This window comes from Ammodytes marinus, assembly GCF_949987685.1.
Source record: "Ammodytes marinus genome assembly, chromosome: 20".
Classification (NCBI taxonomy): Eukaryota; Metazoa; Chordata; class Actinopteri; order Uranoscopiformes; family Ammodytidae; genus Ammodytes; species Ammodytes marinus.
The window spans coordinates 17,866,138-17,891,387 of NC_137224.1; the positions used below are offsets into that span (position 1 = coordinate 17,866,138).

Genomic DNA, 25,250 nt, shown 5'->3' on the forward strand with positions numbered 1-25,250 from the left:
ATGTCTATGCAAAAAGATAAAAGGTTAAGCAGTGGTAGGTGGGTGGGGCTGGTACATCCTGTCTCTGGTCTCCTGTAGGAACACTGAGTTCATTGCAAACGCGAAGTGACCTCCATTACTAAAGAGCAGGGGCCTCATTTGTAAAGCTTGCGGCGCACAAAAACCTTGCGTAAACGGACAGAAATGTGCGGGAAAATGTGCGGTGACAAACGTTGGTATTTATAAAAACATTCTTTGCGGAGAAGTGTGCGTATTCCCACGCCAACTTTCGACCATGCGTAGAGCTACCGCAAGGTTTTCCTGACTCGGGGAATCAGCGACACTCAATGGCAACACCACGAAATAAAGCTCAGTCATCAGAAAAACCCAGACAAATGATGCTTGGCACCCAATATATTTAGTCAATAAAATGTATAAGCTTACCTATAGTTGCGAATATATGGCTACTGTAGTCTATGGCATGCAGTTGTGATGTAGGTTGAATTACTTATCAAGTAGCCTAGGTCTACATGTTTTGGTTATATCTTATACGTTGAATCTTATAGCGCTACTTTATAATAATATCCTATACGTCGGGAGGTGTTTCCGAGAGTGGCCAGCGGGAGAGCAAATTTTAAGAGGTGTGTAAAAAGTAGTTTTGAACAAAGTTAAGCCCAACAGATATTAATTAAAACTGTATATTTCGTTAGATAAAATCATGTTATGAATTTAGCAAATCATTACACGCATCTCTTTCCCATAACAATTCACCCTGGAAGATATAACTATAATCTGACGTTGGAAATGTGTGGATCTCACGGGAGATAAACAATGCTCTCGAATAGACTATAGGCATTATTTCACTTTTCAAACCATTTTATATAGGCCTACATATATTAATACAGGTACGCTTATACGTGATATTGCATACAGCACAAATGTGGCCGAAACTGCTTTACAAAGACTATAACGACTGTGCCAATCATGATATGTGATAAGCGCGTGTGTGTGTGTTTGTGTGACAGTTACTGCAGCACATGCACGTCACAGGCTTTCTTCCTTCCCAGCCGCTTTCTTTGCGGCCGGTTGCCTCCCTTTTCTCCTCATGTCAGTCAAAATGCCTTGCTTATTAAGAGCGTCATCATATTCAGGAGCTATTCAGCATTCGCCATGTATGGTAGATTGTGGGATGAAACTGGGAGGTGAAGTGGGAGGACACAGGGTGGAGATCGTCTGCGCACAATTCACCGCAGGTGGGTAATTATAAAGGGAAGATTGCGTTCAAGTGTGCGCCGCACAGTTTTATAAATCTGATTTTTTTTTTGCGCAGCACATTTTTGGCTTTGTGCAGATGCAATGTTTTAGGATGGTTTCTACGCACACCGTTATAAATGAGGCCCCAGGTGAGGAGGAGTCCCTTTCTCCATAATGTGACCTACATATGTGGCTATAGGTCATATGTATTTGATGCAATGGAATATAAGACAGGGAAAGAGTTCCCCTCAAGCAGGAAATGGGATTGTTTGAAATGAGGCCACAAGCCAACATGACGCTTTACCTTCACAAGACTGCACTCTGACACAACTTGGCATTAGGCATGTGGTGCTCTATATGTAGGAAACGAAGTGAGCTGGGATGGACCCAATCATCTGTGATGGGATCTGTGTCCAACAGCAGTACTCAAATACACTCAGTGTTAGATCTAGGTCAGGCTTGACATAAGATGGACCCAGGTCGACCCTAGGCCACTTCTGGCCACAGCAAGCTAGACTGTCACATCAGAAAAGGTAAGTTCAAGAGAACATCAGCGTGAACAACATATGGGGCTTTTCCACTAGAGAAAAATGGTAAGAACAATTCCTTGTGTCATTGGTTAAGCTGACACTTTTTATTTGTAGATAACAGATATAAATTACTCGATCATTCCTCAAGGAATTCATGCGATCCCTCGATTTTGCAATACACTAGCCATGACTACTTTCTACCAAAAATGGCGCCATCCTGACAAACAAACTTTGCGCTACCTGTTCAGTGTCAAGAAGCAGACAAAGAAGTTTGTGGTTCGCTGGTAAAAAAAATAAACATTCAGAAGCTTTGATAGTTGATAAAGAGTCAAGACCTTAACTAAGGTAAAATAATTCACATTGCCCAGCAGGAAGAACAAACTACAGAACGGAGTGGGAAAATATTTTTATTTGAGTTTTCATTTCAGCCTTTACTGTATGTGCTCATCAGTAAAACGCTAAACCTTCAGCACTACCAGTAGCACTGTACTGAAACCACTTGTGGCACATGCGAGTCTCAAGCACAAGGCAACAGTGTAGCCTGCAGCAAATGACGGTAAGAAATGTTCTGACATTACCACTACCGTTGACAAAAAGTAATGGCCATAAATGAACACGCTCTTTGATGCGAGAGTACAGGGACAGAAGGACCTAAAAAGCTGAGTTATCACGTGTGACTGACACAATCAGAAATATAAGAATTCACTAGCAAGCAAGGGAAGCTGTTATTTTTAGCATAAAGAAACCCATCTGCACACATGTGGGTTCCTTTCTTCGCCATTAAAGAGACGGTAGTCCAATTAAACCAAAGAAAACATCGCCGCACACACCCATGTTGGAGAAATACGGCATTTTAGCTAAAACAGGTGAGATATTAACAGAAAATATATTTTATTTCCTAGGGAGGTTCCATCCCTGTCTTCTTCAACAGCCCACAATACAGCTAGTTCAGGCTTATCTTACTTAAAGTGCAGGAAAATGGTTTAATTTGGGCATTATGTGCAGTGGTAAGCACCTCAGCCACATTTACTCTAATGATGAAAATTGGCTTTTTCAGAAACCTACTGTGTCCTGCTGCGCCCGACCAATGATTTAAGGTCAGAGGCATTATTAAAGCAGGGCTGTACGCTTATTTTTTTAGGTGGTAGCAGTGCACTGGTGCTAGCAAGTGAAAAAAATCAGTAGCACAAAGTATGATCAAAAACTTGCATAACCTTAACCAGGGTTCGACATAACGTATAGCCCGATGGCCCGGGGCCAGTAAAATCATATGCAGGGCAAGTTGATTGGCCAGTCACTGTCCCGCCCGGGCCAGTGACTGGCCAATCACAGTTCAGTATCTTTTTGTAGACTACATCATGGTTCATTGAAATGCGTGTTGAGAGTCGGAATGAAAGCAGTGTTTATTTAAGACTCAATATAATAAACCTAATATAAAATATATTTTTTAATGAAAGGCCAGTGGACAACCGATGCGTGGGCGTTTTGACAGGCGGAGCAACAAGCGGTTGCACTCTCGCTCCGTTGGCAGAGCTGCCTACCGTCCGCCTGCGAGTCGACAAATCAATCGACTTACTCTGCCCCCTTTCTTTCTTCCCACAGCAGAGGTTGAGGTGCAGAAAATGATAACTGCGCTTTTCCTTTATCTGCCGCCGTAATGTTACAGTATTTGCATCCAAGCCCCAATGGTAATACAAATGAGAGGCGTTATTTAAATGCTGTGAATGCGTCTCCGGTGATTGTGTCGGTTGTAGACAGAAACGAACGGAGGGACTCCGCTCACTGTACAGTTCCTATAGTCGCGCAGTTTGGCACTGTGTTTTCAGGCTCGAGACATTCAATCAGATCGCGGAAGTCTTTCCCATTGAAATCGCTAACGGGGAGAATATCCCCGGTTATTATTTTAGCCACAAACCACAGTTCATCTGCGCGGCGGCTCACTCGCTGGCGAGATCACACGGTGAAACGCTGCTGTGATCGGACGAAGGCATTGTGTGTTTCTAAGGTGATTTAACGTCATAGTCTTAGACGAGCGTTTAACTTATGCTGCATATTTTGCACTGCATTGTTTTTTATCAATAGTTTGAAAAAATGGTCCCACACCGGACTCTTATATGTGAAGCTGACACTTCATGGAGAAGTGACACTCCTGCAGCGCGCTCACGACCAGACGTGAACTCACATACACGGTGAAATCTCCCATTAAAAAAACGGCATAACCCACTGATTTTCGGATTTCTATTCTATTTTTAAAGTCAACTTGAGCGCAAGTGGAAAACCGGTCATTCGGTCGACACATTCACATCCCTAATGCATATAGAGAAAGTAATAAAAACAGCCTACCACACAACAAAAAATTATCAGACCTTCATCTCTTATTTTTTTTTTATGTTTGAACATGACTTCTGCAGGTGAACTATTCATTAAACTGCCCAAATTCAAGAATAAAAACAACCATCAAACTACTGGACTTTAAAATACTGGCCGACCCCTTCAACATACTTTCAGTTGTAGGCTTCTAATTCAATATGTTTGCCATGGTTTTATATTATGTGTATGAGCAATATCAACATTTCATATAATTAACTAAAAGAAAAATAACCAAATCTAAAGGGAATATCTATACTGTTACAGTATAGATATTCCCTTTAGATCTGGTTATCTTTCTTTATTTTTCTAATACAGGTATTATAATTATTGACACTAAATTATGAAGAAAAAAAAGTGTGTGCAGGGCCAGTGAAAATATACAAGGGGCCAGTAAAACTCAGATCCACTGGCCCGGCGGGCCAGTAGGAAAAAAAAGTTATGTTGAACCCTGCCTTAACCCTTGCATTTCGATCTAATTACCTTTTGAGCATGTCATCTTGGTCTCATTTGAGATTCTCAATTAATATTATATCCTAGTGTGTGCAGTAATATTTTTTTTTAAATTAATAGGGATGCACTGATTGCAATTTAGACAAAATAATCTAACCTGCCAATTTCAAATGTTTGCCTGATTCAGAATTATTTCTCTGCATAAAAATATATAAATAATATCTATACCTACAGTATATAGTTTGTGTATATACATATAATTATCATATTAATAATAATAAACATTTAAAAAAAATCCTTCTGTTAATTAAAACCAAACTTTAAAACATTAAACATAGCCTACTAAATAAATAAGTAAGTATACATATTGGTTTCAATTTAGGATAAATTAAATAGGTTGTTGTGAATGTGTTGTTCTTCAGTGGCTTATGTTAAACTTTGTTTAAATAGACTACTGTTGACTTTTCTCTGCAGCTGAATGAGTTGCTTTTCAAGCTAGAGCACTGCAGGGCTGTGAAGCGCTAACTTCCTGTTCTTATCGGCTTCAAAATAAAAGTCAACTCGCATTTGCCTATAACAGACTTTAATGTGAAGGCGCAAAGGAAATGTTCTATTTGCATGTGCGCTAACTTAACTGCGTTAATGTTAAGAGCCGTCTCCTTCCGGTTATTACTGTTGGTGAAGTTTATTAGACGCTAGAATCGCCGCACAAACACAGATCCCGAGCAAACATCTTTCACCAGCCAAAGTGGAGGGTGGACTCAATAATTTAAACTACATTCACCCGCATTTGGAGAGTGTTAATGTAGAGCCTTCTAAGCAGTGTTGTGCAGCGCTCCTGTGTCTCAAAGCAGCATCTGCTCATTAGCAAGCTGTCGCGCTAGTGCGAGTGGACTTGTATTCATCATCGCACATGATCAATTTAAGTAGCAGATGCGATCAAAACTGTCACACTGTACAGCCCTGTAAAGGTTACTTTAATATCTCTCTGGAAATGAAACACGTGCACATGTTGAGGGAGAGGCACTCATCTCAAGAGGGGCATGTAAATGACTGCAATTTTAGCCAATGATCACAGAGCCCGGCGGTTTTATAAGAGATCCTTGTAAAAAGTTGCATCTGAACATTTTATCCGGTACCATTTGATTCATTTTGGCAAAAAAAAGAAGTCCAGAACGCATGTGTTTAATTGTTGAGGAACTTGGATAAATTGTTCTGACCCACGTTTCCCCCCAAAAAAGCAATGCTGTAAATAATGTATGAATGGGTCATTCGTCACATTAAGCATTTTGAATGTGTACACTTTGAATTATTGGCAATTGGGCAGATTACTGTCTTGTGGACCAAGCTTGGTTTCAGGGAGTAGGCTACATTGGGATTATTAAAATGTTATTCGGGACAGCCCTAAATTGGATTTAAAATATTGCATAGCCACAGAAGTCTGGAGAAACGCAAGCAAAAAAAGTTTGATTATAAAATAATATAAACAGGCTATGTAGAATTTGCACAGGATCAAAATCCAATCAGGAGGGCTGTGGTTTCTAAATGGCAGTTCCTCAATGTACATCAATAACTAGGTATAGATGGTATAGTAGTTCTTACCAAGTTCCAGAAGAAAGGGTTGAAAATGATGGCAGCCACAGCTACACAAAAGCCTGAGTCCTGAAAGTTGACGTGCTTTAGGAATGCTTCCGTCACCGTCAAGTCCATCTGAAAGAAAGCACCATGCAAACACAAGAGGGTGTGAGGAGGATAAAAACACAACACAAAATAAAAAAATAAAGAATGATTTTCTGTGCACAGATGGATGTATGTTATGTAACACAGGGCCCATCCTGTAATTCCCTTATTTTGCATTTCAGACTGTTTCCAGTTTTTTTTCCCATGAAGCTTGCAGATACATTTTAGTTTGGATGTAATCTATACCGTTTCTTCTGTTGTTTTTTTATCTTTAAAGAAAATTAACCACACACACTGGCCAAGGACTGCCTGACAAAACTGCTGTTTTCATTGTGAATGAAGAACCGAAAGAAACTAAAGACAGGCGAGACAGACCTTTTTAAAAGTAAAGCACAAAATGTTTTAATGACTAGTATTGACTGATATTCCTTCTATGTCACACTCTCTGTTGCTCTGTGTGGTTTTCCAGCTGATGTCTATTGACGTCAGAGATGAGGAGCAACAAAGTACAAAGTAGCAGCCAGATAGGCCAAGGCCCTCAGTTTGTATTTGGATATTTATTTAATGTTTTGGCTACAAGGGCAATGAATGGAGATGCACACTTTGTATGCCATGTTACAGTTTAAATGGTCATGTTGTCACTTTCGAGTGAATGATATAACACATCACGTGATACTGTGCTAATATGTAATCATTGGAATGAACAAATTACTAAGGAACTAGGACAAGAAAACTAGAAATTGACTCAAGACCTGTGACCAACCTTTACTGGTTGCAATGTGCATTTCACTCTACAACACAAAATGCTGTTGCTAAAGATGGTTCAGTCAATAAAACAATGCATAGTGTGAGTTAGCCTTAAAAAGCAGATTAGGGGAGCTCCAAAACTTTCCCACAACAGGTCTTGTGGAGTAGATGGCAGGTTTGTGAGTAAAAAAAAATGCATGAAATAAAAATGACTAATTCTGCTGAATTGAATTCAAATCCTATTTAAGTGTCCATCGTGACTCAAGCTGTTGTAGCAGGACAAGGCTAAACCTGGGCCAACATCATTAAACTAAAAGTTAGCAAACTGACTTTCAGTGACGACAGACAGCAGGCAGTGACGGAACATATTCCACCTGTTGCATTGGAAACGACTACAACATAATGCCTATAGCTTGAATATTTAAAGAGACCATTTCGCTGCTCCACCACACAAAATAATGTTCCTTTATCTGCGTAGATTGGCAGGTTATTTGATGACTCAGTCAGGACGTCAGCATTGACATCTCTGCCTCAGTTTTCAGTGACAACTTGAAAGACAGAGATTATCGACTATGGCTGGTGTCGCACTACACCTACAACAGCAGAGATAAACAGCAGGCTCACTCCCTAAAATACTGCAGGGGTTGTGTCAGTTATAACATCAACCAATAGCCCTAATCTCTGATCTGTTTTTCTCACCGTGTTTCCTCGTATTACAGGCTGACACAGGCATTAGGTCAGGGTAACCCCTTTAAAGATTAACGAGCACTCTCACCTCTCTGATTAACTTGAAAGTAATTGATTGCAACAGGGACATTTCAGGTGATATGTGTTTAATGCTGCAGACTGGGAGAGGTGGCTGCCAAAAGCCTTACTGTTTTTTGATCACATCACCGGAATTGTACAAAAATATGAAAAAAGTTGTTGTTTGTCGTTTTAAATTTTTTATTTACCTTACTTGCTTACCTACCTTAATAACCTTATTGGCTGCTACCTGTATGCCATAGGCCTATAGCAGCCAATAATGTTACAACAGACAGTAAAGTTTTTCAGGTTTTCTTCTAGCCTACTATCTATGGTTTTAATGTAATAAAAGACGATTATTTACATGTGACTGGTCGAAATTACATGATTGGTGAAAAACATAAACTTTAAAAAACATAAATAAATGTTTACTAACATATTAGTAATATTAGCATGTTTCTGTTATTTTTTGAAGTTGCATAGCATTGGCTTTGGAGTAAACACGTGTACCATGGGTTGGCAGAAAAAAAATCATGCTTTTACTTTGAAAAGCACGGCGGTGGAGCATGTTATTTTCCGGTTATGGTGGGGAGTTCAGCGTTGAATTGGGATGAAGCAGACTTCAGCTCACTCAGTCTTAACGGAGACCTTTGCCGCTTTAGAGTGAGCATTTTAGCCATTCACGTGGAAGACAGACACACAGACCAGCCTCGCGTTGAACCATTTTTTTAAGTTTTACCTTCGAATAGTCGACGTTGTTGAGTCCTCCGCAGCAGTCCAGTAGCTCACCGTGCTTATTATTATTTCCAGCCGGGTTATTGTTCCTCACAGCGTCGTTCATACACGCTGAGTGGACTCTGTCAGACCAACAGCACTCGTTTATCTGTGTGTGATAACAAATATTGCACAATAATGAGTGCAAGGTTCTTATTTTTCACAGAAAGAAGGTTGCGGTGGTCGAGGGCAACTACACATGTCAACGTAACCTCTAACCCTTCGCAGTGCATCCTGGGAGACGCAGTTCATGTAGGCTAAGATGTCACTTGAGATCTTTTACTGATGAGATGTCTCACACAAGCACAGTCCCTACGCTCTCCCGAAAAATATATTAGCTAAAATCTTGAACGTTTGAGCCATATGCTGCACCATGGACATATAAAGAAAGTGCTGCACTTAACTTTTAATGTTTTCTTCCCTCCTTAGTTTTTCTTATTTGTATTAAATCAAAAGCATGTTGTTCTAGAGCGACATCTGCATTGACGATGTTGTTGAGGAGTTATGACATGGGCTACATATATATGATACATGTTAAACTTAATCAAATAAATATATCTCTTCTCTATTCTTCTTCTTTTCTTTGCCTCCTTTCTATTATCATCTATGTTTTCTCCCTCTCCTCGTCTCCCCCATTATCTTCCATCCTCTTCTCCTTCAACATTTGTAGGCCTATTCCATCACTTCTCCATCATTTTCTCTTCTGTCATTTATCTCTTGTCCCTCCTTCTTTCCCTTTCCCTCCCTGTCTTTCTTGCTCCAGGCATGTGCACGGAAAGTACCCAAGTGCCCTTAAGGCCTAAATAAAAAAAGATGTATCTAATCATAAATGTATAGTAGGCCTAGTATCCATATTAATTATTAATTTAGGAAGTAAACTGCATGCCCAAAGCACGCATCCCTCCACCCCCCTTTGGTGATAGTGAATTATATCACTCACTCAGGTATAGGCACTGTTCCAATTTATGAAACCAGTCATAACAACACTGATATTACAATCCCCCCTGCTGTATGTTAGGAGTGGATCGATTAGTTAGGCAGAAGACGCCCCATGTGGAGAGAGAAATAGCAGCCGCCTGACTGAATGCGCCGGCCGTTCATCAGTCGGCGAGATGTTCGGGCACAGAAAAAATCAAACGGACATGACATCCAGCCAGCAGGAGAAGATTACTAGTGTTTTTCTCTCTCTCTCTCTCTCTCTCTCTCTCTCTCTCTCTCTCATCTCTCTCTCTCTCTCTCTCTCTCTCTCTCTCTCTCTCTCTCTCTCTCTCTCTCTCTCTCTCTCTCTCTCTCTCATTCCCTTCTTGCAACTTTCAACAGTATTTTTTTAAACAGTTCCGACTTTTAAAGGCGGACTCACTAATTCTGGAGAACGCTTGTCCATACTGTGTGTGCGCTAAGAAAAAGAAAAAAACTGTCTTAATACACATCCCAGGCTTTGTAAACTGTTATGGTTATTAGAGAGCCACAGTACAGACAGGTAGTAGATCGGGAGGAGATATTCACTGATCAAGCGTTCTCCAGAATGGCTGACTCCACCTTTAAGTTCTTCCAAAAAACTACTGTTCATCCTTTGCGCAGCCCCTTTTGTTTCCATGGAGAGCATAGCCTATTGCATTATTTTTTTTTAAGTTTCTAAGCTATTGAGTGTGTGTTAGCTCTTTCTCTAAGGCTCTTTTTACAGCCCTCATCTTTCCTGCTTCGCTTCACTCTCTCAACACATCATATTCAATTGAAGCAGCAGGCAGGCATTGTTCTCCGACCAAAAGCTCTTAAAAGCATCTGTATAGGCAACAACCACTGACACAGTTAGAAACTATAGCCAGTGAACTGAGTGGACATTTTGCAACATAAGAGACATCAGATATATTCTTTTTGTATGCAATGTTTTAAAGAAGGTTAAGGTGCACTGTCTCACCTCTAATATATCTACAGTATTTTCCTTCGTATGAGCGATTGCATAGGTGACCTTAATCAAAGTAGTTGTTAAGTAAAGGCGTCTCACCTTAGTCATAAAAGAGCGGCATGCATAAGGATTTAAGCCAACAGTATGTGTGATATCACCACTATAGTATGTAAATATGCACACTTTAAGTATTTTATTTGAATAGAAAAAGGAGGAATGAACAAATGGAGGGACTTCAAAGGCACAGCAGCAGAGGATGATCATCATGGGCACTGTTTAAACAATATATCTGCACATTGAAAAAAATCGCTGTAAGGCTCGAATTTAACTCAACATACAAGGATGAGAATGCTATTAGTCCGTCCTTCTCACTCTCAACCTCCCACTCAAATCAATACACTGCTACTACTCTGTGTGGACCTTTTTCTTTCTGTTTCCTCTGATGTGCATACAACACAGATTTCAAAACCTTTCAGCAAACATCTGTTGCTCAATGCAACTAGTGCAGGTAACCTGTCGCAGCTTTATTGTCCAACTGATTCATCTGAGACATTTACCAAGGAAGAGATTAAAACTTTGTTCTGGCTCCAGGCGACACACAACAAAGCATGGCGGTTGCAAGACCTCCCTCGAGTATTTGCCTTTTACGGTGATCTGGGTTTTTTTGGATGAGAACAAAGTCATGATCCTTAAATAAATACTTCACCCATACGAAACGGGCGTTCTATCATTATAAAACCGCTATTATAATATAATGAATGAGGTTTTTATTCCCTCAGTCTTTCCTCAGTCTTCCCTTGGCCCAGCTGTCCTGTTAATCCAAACACTACATTTTTACTAGTGTGATGTCACACAAGTAAAATGTAGGGTTAGACAGTGAAACCATAAAACACTCTTTCGGCTTTTTCTCAGGCTAGGATGAACCGATTTAAAAAAATGTTTGCACACTTATACTACATAGGATCTCAGAGTTCAATACACCTTCATATTCCCACTGGTGAAGTAGGTATTTAAAATCAAATGTCGTTTTTGACACCTAATTCTTATTCTTTGCAGTATAACCATTGAATGTACTGTATATCGTATAATAATGTGTTTTACATTATGTAACGCTCTCTTTATGTAGCTGGTTTCACTTGCCCTTTTTAGCCTTCAACAGCCAGAGGGAATCAAAGGGAAGGATGCATGTGATCCACCTTCCTGTATAGATGTCACAGGTCACTTCCCTACAGCTGTATCAGAGCTGCGAGTTATGCGACTGCTGTTGTGACTGTTATGCAAATCCAACATGGTTCTACTGCTGCCTCGAAAACACATTAAACTAGAGGTTAAATGGTCACAGTACATGCCACATAATAGAAACATTGCCTACTATTTTTTTTATTTAATTTAACCTTTTTATACAGGTAAACAACATTGAGACCGGAGACTCTTTTTCAAGGGAGACCTGTTCCAATTCCCACTTTGCCATTCATACACACATATGATACACCGATAGGAGGCAATCGGAAGCAATTTACAGTTCAGTGTCTTGCTCAGGGACACTTCTACCTGTGGCGGGTGGTAGGGGGATCAAACCATGGACCCTGTAGTTGAGTGTCGACCTCCCTACCCACTTCGACACAGCCGCCCCATTTTTTGTCAACTCTCCAGCGATGAACTGTCAATTAAAAGGCAAAATGCCCCAAACATGTCTTGAATAAACTGACTAGAGGTGACCCCGAATAGTCAACTTTTTAACAGTTCAATCAAAGGGATCCCGAATCAACTGCGAATTGACGCAAAATGTGGTTACAAAATAACGGCTCATTCTAGTCAGGCTATATGGGGGTGCTGAATGTCTGACTCTACATGGAATTGTTTGGTTTCTCCCAAATAACATGGTACATCGCCTTGTGGTATGAATATCGAGAGAATGGATAAGTTCTAAATATTCCAGGAAGTAAGGGAACACATTTTGTTCCCACCCCCCCTCCCCCCGCTCCCCCCAAACACACACACACACACTCACACGCAGATGTGCAGGTAAACACTTTATCCAAACAGCACCTTTCCTGTTCACGGTACAGACCCGTTTAAAAGCAGACGAGAGGCGTGCAGAGGGCGGAGGGGAAAAACAACCGGCGGAAGTCTCTAAGATTTCTTACCCACTATGCCTCTGTCCCTAGTGAAAGCATTGAATCATCAGAGACGGATCAATAACAAGCCTGATGTTATTCAGACCAGGCCCTCATGAATACATGTGAGGGACACAGAAGTACATCGTTCATAGAATAGTTCACAGCACTCACTCACTCACTCACTCATACAGTTGCATGCAGGAGAACATTCACTCACACACACACACACACACACACACACACACACACACACACACACACACACACACACACACACACACACACACACACACACACACACACACACACACACACACACACACACACACACACACACACACACACACACACACACACACACACACACACACACACACACACACACACACACACACACACACATTTCATTGTAGGGGAGAGTGGCCTAAGTTGTGCCACTTTTTACTCAAAGTGACTTTAAAGTGAGGCCTTGACAGTTATGTCTCCAACTCAAATGTGTACATATTAGGGCTGTCAAATTAACGCGTTAATTTCGATTAATTAATCACAGAAAAATTAACGCGATTAAAAAAATTAACGCAGATTAATCGCACTTCTATAATGCCTTTTGACCCGGTGCAAAAGTGGTGCGGAGCTGCACCTGTAGCTCGCCGGGCCGGGCGCGTGGGTTAAAGGGAGAAAGGTAAAGAGAGAAGCAAGGGAAAGGGGCCGACTCGAGGGCTCTATGGACGGTTTATGGGATGCATGAAGGTAGGAAGACATCTTACTTAATTCTCCGCAGTGTCCGTGCATTATTTATTTAGTTGGTGCAACAATGTAGGCTAGGTTCAAAACAGTGAGTAGGCCATATCTCTCAATCTTCCTCCAATTTTGTTTGCTAGCTGTCTAGCACCCACCCCGTGTGTGTGTGTGTGTGTGTGTGTGTGTGTGTGTCAATATTTTTGCCTATGAGTAGGCTACGAAATGGTGGCAGTGCAGCGCTGTCTGTTGTGGGAGATGGAAAGTCGTAATTTTGTCTGCTTGTTTTTTTGAGAAAATTCGGCGCTAGTTCATGTATAAAGCTGGCTGAGGGGAGGAGACAGAAGTTACGAGAGACGGAGAGCGAGCGCGCGAGAGAGAGAGAGGGAGAGAGACAGAGAAACAAACTGTAGCAGGCTATACAGCTGTTTACAAACAGGTATAAAAGTGTCATATAAGTATGCGATTAATTTAGATTAATTAATCACAGAGCCTGTAATTAATTAGATTATTTTTTTTAATCGCTTGACAGCCCTAGTACATATATTTCAGGATGTTGTGCATCCCTGGCAATAACAACTTTGAATCTGAAATAAACAGTTTAAGAAATATAGCTTTCCGAAAAAAAGTTGTCTTGTGGCACAACTTGCCCCCGGTGTGGTGTAAATTGTGCCACAAGAGAGAATACCATGGGGTAAATTGTACCAAAGATATATATCTCATAAACTGTAATGCAAGACAAATCCATAAGACAATTACTTATTTAAGGTTTATTTAAAGTAAATAAAGTAAATATTTTACAAAGATTGAAGGTCAATTTTCTTAAACAAGGCCTATCAGATCTAGGTGGTTTTGCCTGCAAAGCTCACAATGACAAAGTCACCATCATCATCTTTCTGGCCATCTGAACTCTTGTCAGTGGTGTCGTTAAGTGGAATGGAGATGTCAGTCTCTTCTGAGCTACTGTAGACTTTTTGGTGACCAGCGTATACAGCCATGCCACTGGCACCACTCTCAGAAATGTACTTTGCACTAGTTGCTCCGTGCTTGAGGAACCAACTGCCAACTAACAAATGTGATTCCCCTCCATTTCTGCCTTTAAATCAAGGCTCAAAACCCATATGTACACCCTGGCTTTTCGTCCCCATTAACTATCTTACCTCTGCACTACTATCTTTGTTTATATGTGGATGTATGGGCTTTATGTGTTTTATTTTTGTTATTGTTATTTTACCTTCATTGTTTACCTGCTGAATGCACTATGTACAGCACTTTGGACATTGCAAACTGTCATAAATGCGCTTTTATAAATACATTTTACTTACTTACTTATAACTCACCTAGGCCCTTTGGCACAAATCACCCCAACCCCAGAATTTTGGATAATAAGCATGATGCAGCAGTTTAGGGCTGACATCGTGCTAACTGTATAGACTCAAAGTGTAGCATACTAAAGCACTAAAACATGTGTCAAATGTTTTCAAACTTGTCTATAATTGTTCAGACACAATAATCAAAAAACCTTGATCATGGAAATTTTACTTTGAAAGGCAATAAACATTCGAGCTTAAATGTGCTTATATCTTATTCCTTGTGTCTCTCTTCTTTACAGGATGAGTCAAATGGATGGCTCTTCTTCAAATCAATAAACACCGCTTCAAATTCATAAATTAAAATGTTGAGAGAGCCATTCAAAGATCATACTAACTACTTTACTGACCAATCCAAGAAGTAAGCATGTCATATTTGTTGTGAGAACGCTTGCAACCTACAAGAACATTGCTTATTATAAATAAACTGCTTTATCTTGATCCCCAAACCACAAGCTAAATGGGCTGTGGTATCTAGTAATCTCAGAATTTCAGAGAGCACTGAGTTCATATGAAATTACTTTTGTTTTAACTTGCTAATCATTTCAGTTAAAAAATGGAGGTGGAATTACAAGAAAGGACTGACATTATCGTCCGATGATGTGGCTGAAACATTCATGTAATGGGATCCATTAGATTTTGTATGTCCTGTCCTTGAGCCATTCATTTGTTCAATATGAATGTGTGTGTGTGTGTGTGTGTGTGTGTGTGTGTGTGTGTGTGTGTGTGTGTGTGTGTGTGTGTGTGTGTGTGTGTGTGTGTGTGTGTGTGTGTGTGTGCTTGTGTGTGTCATCTTCACCACCACCACCACCTGTACTCTCAGTTCACCTGCTTATCTTTTTTCAGTGAATTCCATTTTCCGACTGTCAACGGGTTCACGGAACTCAGGAGACCCACAGAGCACATACACCGCCAGTACAACAGCGGACAAGACAATGATCAGATCGTTCAATAGATGTATGTGGCCTGAAAGACAAGGCCAACAAGTGCTTTTAAGTTGCTATAAGTGAACTTTGTAAACCTTATTTATTAGTACACTCTATAAACTTATAAGGTTAACAAATAGCTGGTGAACTTAAAGTTGGAGTCAACAAAATCACTGAGTATCTCATCACGATCCGCTGTGCGGACGCTGAACTAAATATAAAAAAAGTGTTAATACACCGCCTAGGCTCTGTAGACAGACATGTTTGTAGCTACGACGGGCCCCCCTTTATTTACATACCAGTTTACAGAGCCTAGGCTGTGTTTAAACAAAAAACATATGAATTAATCACATGCACAGTATGGCCAGGTGGCAGATCATGAGGTGATTTTCAACAGGTGATCTGACAAATCAAATTGGGGAAAAAAGGGAAATGACAACAAGTAAAAGGAGAATGGGTGACTGCTAGAATCTATTGTGGTTTTTAGGATATTTCAGCTTAATATAAACAGTAAAATGTTGAATGGCTCATTGGCTCTGCCTGAGGTTTGACATAGACCTGCAACATGAAGATTTCTGATCCCAGAGCAGTTTTGCCTCCAAAACATGATCTAACAAAGTTTCCACTCAGAAACAGCACAGAAGACATCTTTGTCATCCAAATCCAGTCAGTCTGTACACCCATTAGCTATATTTAACTTTATAAAACTACTTTCCATCCATCCATCCATCCATCCATCTATCCATCCTCACAGTGAACAATTATTCCATTCACCCTTCCACTCAAGAAGCCATTCAATCTCCCTCCAGCCTTCCATCTGAAAGCAGTTTAAAAAAACCTGAGCTGAGTCACAGTCTCATTTGCCAGTGGTGCCATTATGCCTGTTGAGCTGCTCCCTGATAGGCAGTTCCTTGTTACAGCAGCAGCCAGGCACACCAGTGTAATAGCTCTGAATGGAGAATAATCAGATAACAGAGCACAGGGAAATAGATGGACAGGAAGCATGGCAAACTTATCAGAGGAAACGATGGAGATCCCCCCCATCGTGTTTGTTTACGTCTCGGACAGCCTTACTATATTGCTGTCGTCAGCTCAAATGAACTAACGCAATCGCCATTTGGTAGTGTGTACGGCACGTCCGCTGATTTGTTGTCATTCGTAGCTTACGGTAATGTACGCTAATGACCGGGCGCAAATACATTGATCGGGTGCATGACTGTAATTTTCGGTAATGTCTGCAAACAAGATGTACTGATAGGTGTATATGCATTCAGGAGATTCTTGTAATCCACAGGCAAGGGCGTCACTAGGCGAGGCTTATGATGAGTAGTGTCTTGTTGTTTTGGTGCAGGCGTTGGACGCACGTGCTGTCGGCAAGTAAATAAACAGAGAAAACCTCATTAGATATCCGTTGCTATCTGCCGCTGCGGTGATACTATGAAGTCTGTCTGTGTGTATGTTCATATTTATTTATTTTGAGTGTTTAATCGGTAACACTTTACAATAAGAGTACATTAATTAACTATTAGCTCATGCTTAACCTTCAGTGCATCCTTAAAAAAAATCACACTCTGCCTCCTTCGGCGCTTAAGATGTCACTTTGGATTGATATGTAGATAAAAATAACATGAATGTATTTTTCCACCAATTTTCTTTTATAACTTTCTTTTTCAACTCGAGTCCTCACCATACAAACCATATTCATCTTTATTTTAAGGATTTTAACCCTTTAAATTACAGTTGTTTTAGAAAAAGTCACTCGTTTTTTTTAATGGAAAAACACAAAATATCAATTAAAAGCTAAATAATTAGTCTGAATTGGATTTTTTTGAGGGGGATTGTAAGAGTGTGATAGATGTAAAAAATGTGCAATGAAATTGATTTGAATGCATTTTTATATTTTTTTATATCTAAGATTTAAAAAAAGACTCACACTCAGCCTCCTTCGGCGCTTAAGATGTCACTTTGAATTGATATGTAGATAAAAATAACATGAATGTATTTTTCCACAATTTTTTTTTATAACTTTCTTTTTCAACTCGAGTCCTCACCATACAAACCATATTCATCTTTATTTTAAGGATTTTAACCCTTTAAATTACAGTTGTTTTAGAAAAAGTCACTTGTTTTTTTTAATGGAAAAACACAAAATATCAATTAAAAGCTAAATAATTAGTCTGAATTGGATTTTTTTGAGGGGGATTGTAAGAGTGTGATAGATGTAAAAAATGTGCAATGAAATTGATTTGAATGCATTTTTATATTTTTTTATATCTAAGATTTAAAAAAAGACTCACACTCAGCCTCCTTCGGCGCTTAAGATGTCACTTTGAATTGATATGTAGATAAAAATAACATGAATGTATTTTTCCACAATTTTTTTTTATAACTTTCTTTTTCAACTCGAGTCCTCACCATACAAACCATATTCATCTTTATTTTAAGGATTTTAACCCTTTAAATTACAGTTGTTTTAGAAAAAGTCACTCGTATTTTTTAAAGAAAAAACACAAAAAGTAAAAAGCTAAATAATAATTAGTCTAAATTGGATTTTTTTGAGTGGGATTAGAAGAGTGTGATAGATGTCAAGAATTAACAATAATATTGAATTGAATGCATTTCTATTCTTTTTGCTATTTAAGATTTAAAATGTGCCCTCCATTAAGGGCCATTGTACGGCACACAGAATTCTATTAAAACCACACTTTTTGACCCTGCTGCCAAAAGATGAGAGAAACTGATTTTTTTATTATTCTTTTGGTTCCTTGTACTAATGTCTTGACATTTTCCATTTTTTGTGTTTTTTACTAGTTGTTGCTAATTTCACACATATGCCAGTGTTTCAACTACAGGCTAAAATGTAAATTTGCACTCCCTTGCTACTTAGGCCACTGCAGGCTACATGAATAAAATATTTGAGATAACATGCCCTGTCTGGGTTCTTCATAATAGCATAGAGTAGTGTATATGTGTATTTCAACAAATATGTATTTGTGAATATGTGTGCCTGTGTGTGTATCAAATAACAGATAGTGAAATTCACATAGAAATACAGCTCAATGTAAATCCATGAAAACAGCATGTTTCGATCCCATGGTTAATTGAGGATAAGTTTGTGAATATGGTAATATTACACATTCATCCTGCTCTTATAACTTGAAATTTTATATTTTTATGATTTTTTCAGATGTTTTATGAATTAAGTCCTGCCTATAGCCTTTACAACTGATAACAATACAAAATGAATCACAGTTCACTCGTTTCCACTAGGGGTATCTTTGCTCTTCAGGCCTATAAGGATGAAATTCACGCATCAGCTGTAAAATAGTAAAAATGTAAAATTTCAAGGTATAAGAACAGGATGAATGTCTAATATTACCAAATTCATGTATTTAACCTCAATTGACCATGGGATCAACACATGCAGTTTTTATGGATTTACACTGAACTGTTTTTCTCTATGTGAATTTGAGTGTCCGTGTTTGGATACACACACAGACACGCACACACACTTATTTGTCGAAAAACACATCTATACTATACTATGCCATCACTAAGAATACAGAGAGAGCATTTTAGCTGAAACAATTTATTTATGTGGCCTGCAGTGGCTAGTAGCAGAGGAGAGCAATATTAAATCTCAGCCTGTAATTAAAACCAATGGTATATGAGAGAAAACCGATGCAATTAAAAAAAAAAACATAAAAAATTTAAATTTTCAAGACATTAGTGCAAGGAAATAAAACAAAACAAAAAAAATCTGGTTTCTATCAGCTATTGGCAGAAGGGTCAAAAAATGTCGTTTGAATGGGAGTCAATGAGGTGCCGTTTTGGCCAAGGAGGCTGAGTGTGAGGAAAAATAATATACAGTGCATTATAGTGTAAATTAATGAATTGAGGATAAAATTCATAAATTGGTCAGAAAACATTAGCCTTGACCAAATATGAAGCCATTTGCATGAACACAGCCTCAGCAGTTGTGAAATGAAAAACCAAAATGTACCAAAAAGGGCCTAAGATGCACTGAAGGTTAATTGAGGCTTATCAAACATTTACTAAGCATTACCTAAGTGTTAATAAATGTTTAGTAATTGCTTTATAAACATATAGAAAGCATTAACTAACTGTTCTGCTTAGTTTATGCTTAACTTAGCATTTGTTAATGTAGCATTAATTTACCGATAATAACTTAGCATTAACACTTACTTAATGCTTAATAGACGTTAACTATACATTAACTAAACATACATAGCATTAACTTAGCATAAGCTCACAGTTAACTAATGTACCCTTAGTGTAAAGTGTTACAGTTTAATCTGTTTTTAACCCAGATTGCTTACCATAAAAACAAGCCCATGAAGAAGTCACGCTGACAGGTGCATGCCAACTGGATTAACAGCACAATCAAAGGCAAGAAAACAGTCATTTGCATTATGCAGGACACGGATGGAACATTAAACTGAAGATAACAACAACAGAAAAAATAGATAAAACAGGACTTAAAGAACATACTGGAAAGGACAGTAATTATAGCCAACAATAGCCTACAGAATGGTCCAGTTCTCCACATGTGTTCATCAGCTTACACAGCCACAATGTATAAGCACTAGGTAAATAAGGGTCAACCCTATTAATGAAGTAGAAAGAAGCTAATTCAAATCAAGTCAGGCCTTTTGGAACATATGTATACCACTTTTGCGTTTTGACTTGGTGGGACACACACTCTCATTCATTTTAAGCATACGGATGCCTTTGTTTATCCATCCAGCACATGATTTCACTTTCTTTTTATGCCCCCAACTCCTACACTCTTTCGATCTTTCCCTCCATACCCCGTTCCCCCTACCCCTCACACACACACACACACACACACACACGCACGCGTAATTGCAGCGTAAATGAGGCGAGATGCAATCGAATTCTGTGTGTAAACAAAACGTTGCACCGGCTGTGCAGATCGATAGTCCTCTACAGCTGATGGCCGCCATGTGTTCGTATAGCGGCCGACTGATGGGGAACGACTCTGGCACACAGCCAGGCTCATTAACTGTTGCATGAAGCGAATAAATGCCTGCATGCGTCAGTCATAGGCCCAATAGGACATTTCCATCAAACATGAGCACAAAAAGTCAATGAAGCAGTCTTCTACATATACATCCAGTATATTTGACAGTGTGGATCAGGTCCCTCCTCTGGCAGCATCTGAAGTCCTCCTCCATCCACACTATATCCCAATTTTACTTTATACTGTCATATTGTATGGAATGTGAAGCCCGCTGAGGCAAATGTCTATTTGTGATATTGGGCTATATAAATAAAACTTATTTTATTTTATTTTATTTAACGCATGATTCAGCCCATAAATCAACTATAAATGCTTCTTTGGAATGCAGTTATCATTACTGCTGTCCTTGTTAAAGCTTAAAGCAAATTGTTGACATTTAACATAGACAGTCCCAGAAGATTAAAAGGTAACACCTTGTCATGCACCATCGGATATACAGTATTCCCCCATTAGGACCTAATGTGAGAGAATGAGCTGAGTCAACTTCCCAAAGCTTCTGACACAGTGTCCGTGTCCCAATCTACGCGGTCTATGAAGGCCATAGCCCGTGAAGGCCGAATCGAAGGCCGAACGAGCGCTGTTAAATGAGATGGTCTCCGCAGGTCTCCGTTTACGAGCATTTCCGGTTTGCATAACAAGCCGTTACCTTGCGTGACGACTCGCCGCTCCTGTGCTGCCTAGCAACCCTGATTGCTGCCAACGGAGACAGCCTTGTCAACGGAGGAAAAAAAAAATAAGTTGCCTACCAGACGAAAAGAAAAAAAAGAAAGGAAGATAAAAGTTAAGAAGATGGAGCAACACGTTGCTGTTTTGTTATTTTATTTTATGCCATCTCTGAAAAAAACGCAATGAATCCTGGTATTTATTGGCCCGCGAAGGATACATCTGTTGGACCCTTCAAAACCGTGAAACGAAGGCTGCATTTCTCGGCCGCATATGAAGGAGCCTTCCAAATGGAACAAGCCATTGCGCGCCGCTATGACGCAATCTGTCTTCAAATGCAGCCTTCGTAGGCTGCGGCCCCTCAAATGGGACAGAGCTATGGATAGGTGCGTCACCTCCACTGACTTAAGCCCACCCAGGACAAGGATTTTAACACTGCTTTTTTCTGATTTAATCATAGTAATTGTATGAGCCCGTCAAGCAAAGTGGCCTTTCGTTTTGGCTGCCTATGATCTGAGAAGGGGAGAGTGAGTCACAGCAAGCTATTAGCAAAGCACAGGGGCGTAAGCATTCCATCAGCATGGCCTGTCAGTGGTCCATGGTATAGAGAGTTAGCACCATGCCTTGCATGTTTTGCAGTTCCTCCTTCTTCATCTCCCTTACCATCTTGCTGGCTCGCTGCTGTAGCGGGAGTCAGCCTTGTATTGTTGCAGAGGGGATCCAGAAGAGAATAATTTTTTTTCTCTCCACATATATAAATGCTAACCTAAAACCTAAATATCTAAATATCCTTTCAATTGTGTACGCTGAACTGAGATTTCCTCCACAGCTTTAGTTTGCAGCCAGACAGCCCTTTATTTTTGTTTCACTCCGCCAGTCAGCCTCTTGACTCAGAGCTACTGAGGATTATTCAAGAGACGCAAGAAAAAAAATAAAAACGGCTTTCTGGCGGAACACTTAAGATGTTGAAAATATCTCAGTTTAGCTTAAAATATGACTTCTGTATGGTGTATACCTACCTACCTACGTCAGCAGTGCTTTAGTGTATACAGGTATGTGTCTATGTGTCCTGTGATTGGCAGACGTCCCTGTTATGTCTGAGGGTCCAAAGATCTGCAGCTCAAAGGAGTCGTACAGAGCTGCCTTTGTGCTCCTGCAGCGTGGGACTTCTGTGTGATGTGAATTTAGCACAAAGCTGCAGTAAAAGCTACACAAAGCGCTGTATGTTATTGAACATAAGCGTTACCTAACTCAGCTGGTCGCGACCTGGTGTTATAGCTATGGTGCTTGAGTGTGCTTCAGAGAACAAGCCTCTCGAAAGCATTGGTGTGTGTGTGTACCTATGGACACAATTTACAAAGCATTTTGACATGAGGCAGGCTGCATTATGAAGTAGAAGGACACATTAACTAATTAACACTCAAGAAACTCACAGGATCTGATTTTCGTTTGACCAAATGATCACGGCCTACATGTAAGCACATATGCCTTGTTTTCCACTCAAGTATAGACAGTCTGGGTCAGAGGCGCCGAAAGGCACTGGCCGCGGCAGCTATGTAACTATTGTGACATCATAGCAGTGTGGGGCACAGTATTGCCTGCTGATTAACTCAATGAAGAGGAAAAACGCCACACAATAAACAAAGACCCGCGCGCCAAAAATGTTCTCTAAATTCAACCCTCCCTACTCCTGCCGAGGTGACTACTGCGGCAGTTCATCTCTCGGACAGCAATTATTTTGTTTAACCAATCAAGGGACTGCAGTGTCCCTTGATTTAATTTAATATATTTTTATTTAAGTTTTGGTCCACAACTTCATGAAGATGCGTTTCTTCTCGTTTTCCTTAAACCAGCTGTTTTCTTAATTGCACTTATCTATTTCAAACCAAATACATTGAATTGAAGCGCCTAGGCAGGGCACCCAGTAGGGGAGCGAATCTGAACACACAGAGCACAATGGAGTCGTGTTTGTCATACAAAAGTTGGGAGAGAGACACGAGGAGGACAATTGCTCTTACATAACCATTTTTTCCGATGTTGCAACATATGTCTGAATAAAAAGGTAAAGACAAACATTTAAGTAGCAGGGTACAATCGCAATCAGTGTGGGCGCCTATTACATAACACAAAGTGAATCAAAGTGGTGCTGCAGAACGCCCACATCTGTCAGGAGAATGCTCTGTGCCTGATGCTTAATGATAGCCTTTAGCACTTCAGAATGACACATGGCAAAGTGTTACAAGGTTCCCTACACAAGGTTCTGGTCAAATGCTACTGCAATAATATAATTAATATATATACAACCAGGGTATGCAGAATACCATCTCTGAACACAAAACAAAACCAACCTTGAAGCAGATGGGCTACAACAACAGAAGACCCCACCGGGTGCCACTCCTGTCAGTTAAAAACAGGAAAATGAGGCTACAATTCTCACAGAATCACCAATATTGGACAATAGAAGATTGAAAAATCATGCCTGGTCTGATGAGTCTCGATTTCAGTTACGACATTCAGATGGCAGGTTCAGAATTTGGTGTAAACAACATGACATGGAGCCACCCTGCCGTGCACCATCAACCATGGGGGGGGGGGGGGGGTGGGCTGCCTTGATTTCCAACTGACCGAAAAAAATAAATAATTTTTTTTTTTTTAAAGAGATCCTATTATACTACTTTTCTGGTCTTAATTTCTTGTTAAAAACTGCTATAGAGCAACCTGACACGAATCACATCACAAAAAACTATGTAGATTTTCAGGAAGCTCTTTCTCTTATTTTGGCGATCCAGCAGGCCCTGTAAACACTTTGCTTCTGCCATCTCCGCCCCCTCCCCCCCCTTCCTGCAAACCCAACTCCGTTGTGATTGGTTACCTTGCGAAGGGAAGTCGTGCTCCCCCCCCCCCCCCTCCTTTTGCCGGTGCATCTAGCAGTTAGCGTATACAGCAATGGTATTTGGTGTAGTAGATTTTATGACAATTTTATGCTTTGTAAGGTACTATTATTAGTATAAATGGCAGGTGACAGTGGCACACAAATAATACAAAAAGGTTTATGACACTGAATCAGTGTTAAACGATAGGAACCTGTAGGCCTACTTTGATCAAATATAGTGAAAACATTATAAATGTCTAGTCTGCAAAGAAACAGCCCGGGCGGGACGCGAACTCGGGTCTACTGTTTCATAAATTAACTCCCTACCGGCTGAGCTAAGCGAGCACTGGGCTAGTAATGTCACCCCCTGCTATATATAGCAACCTGGGAGCTTGCATGAGTAGCAGGCTGCAGCATTACCATATATGGAAACATGACAGAAACGATCCCAGCGTGACTCACACATCCCGGAAATTTGAACAAGTTCGGCTCGACCGGCTGCCATAGTTTTTAGTGCTCTGCACAGCCACCCCAGACGGTCAGCAGGGAATACGTTGAAATGCATGTACGTAATTACTTGATACTCTAGTATGTTTAAACATGACTATAAATCATTATAACAACGTTTATAGGTCATAAAAGTCGAAAAGTATCATAGGTCCTCTTTAAGTGCTAGCAAGCGCGATGTGTGCTTGTGTATGGTCATATTTCATTGTTGTTAGTCACTGTTGCATTTAAACACAAGTGCCTTTCTACTGATATGAATGTGTCGCGAAAGGCCGCGATTTGCAGTAAATAAATGTTCACGTGTCTCCAAGTGTCTCTGTAGGCTATTTAAAAAGAAATCAAGCAAGTAGACTAATAATAACATTAATGGTTATTGGTTATTTCATCACAGAAGGCCTATTGGCCTATAATAATAAAAAAAACACCACCTTAACTATGTTTACAGTTTAAAAATGTTTTGAATGAAATGCAAACCGCAGTGAATCATTTGCTCTTGCTTCTCTGTCCTGAGATTCACACAGACTGAGTAGTCTTGTTTAAATGTTACAAATTGAG

At 39.9% G+C, this 25,250-nt stretch overlaps 1 protein-coding gene across 1 annotated transcript in view; it reads right to left on the reverse strand.

Moving 5' to 3' along the window:
- pemt (phosphatidylethanolamine N-methyltransferase) overlaps positions 1-8,624 on the reverse strand; it is a gene marked incomplete at its 3' end in the record, with an annotated part of 106,537 nt that extends 97,913 nt beyond the window's left edge. Inside the window, exons 1-2 of the mRNA XM_080048606.1 lie at positions 8,494-8,624; positions 6,186-6,293 (exon numbers count right to left, since the gene is read on the reverse strand). Coding sequence (XP_079904732.1) covers positions 6,186-6,293; positions 8,494-8,595 — 210 coding nt within the window. The 5' untranslated portion in view covers positions 8,596-8,624. The remainder of the gene's footprint in view (positions 1-6,185; positions 6,294-8,493) is intronic.
- Between the last annotated feature and the right edge of the window lie 16,626 nt (positions 8,625-25,250).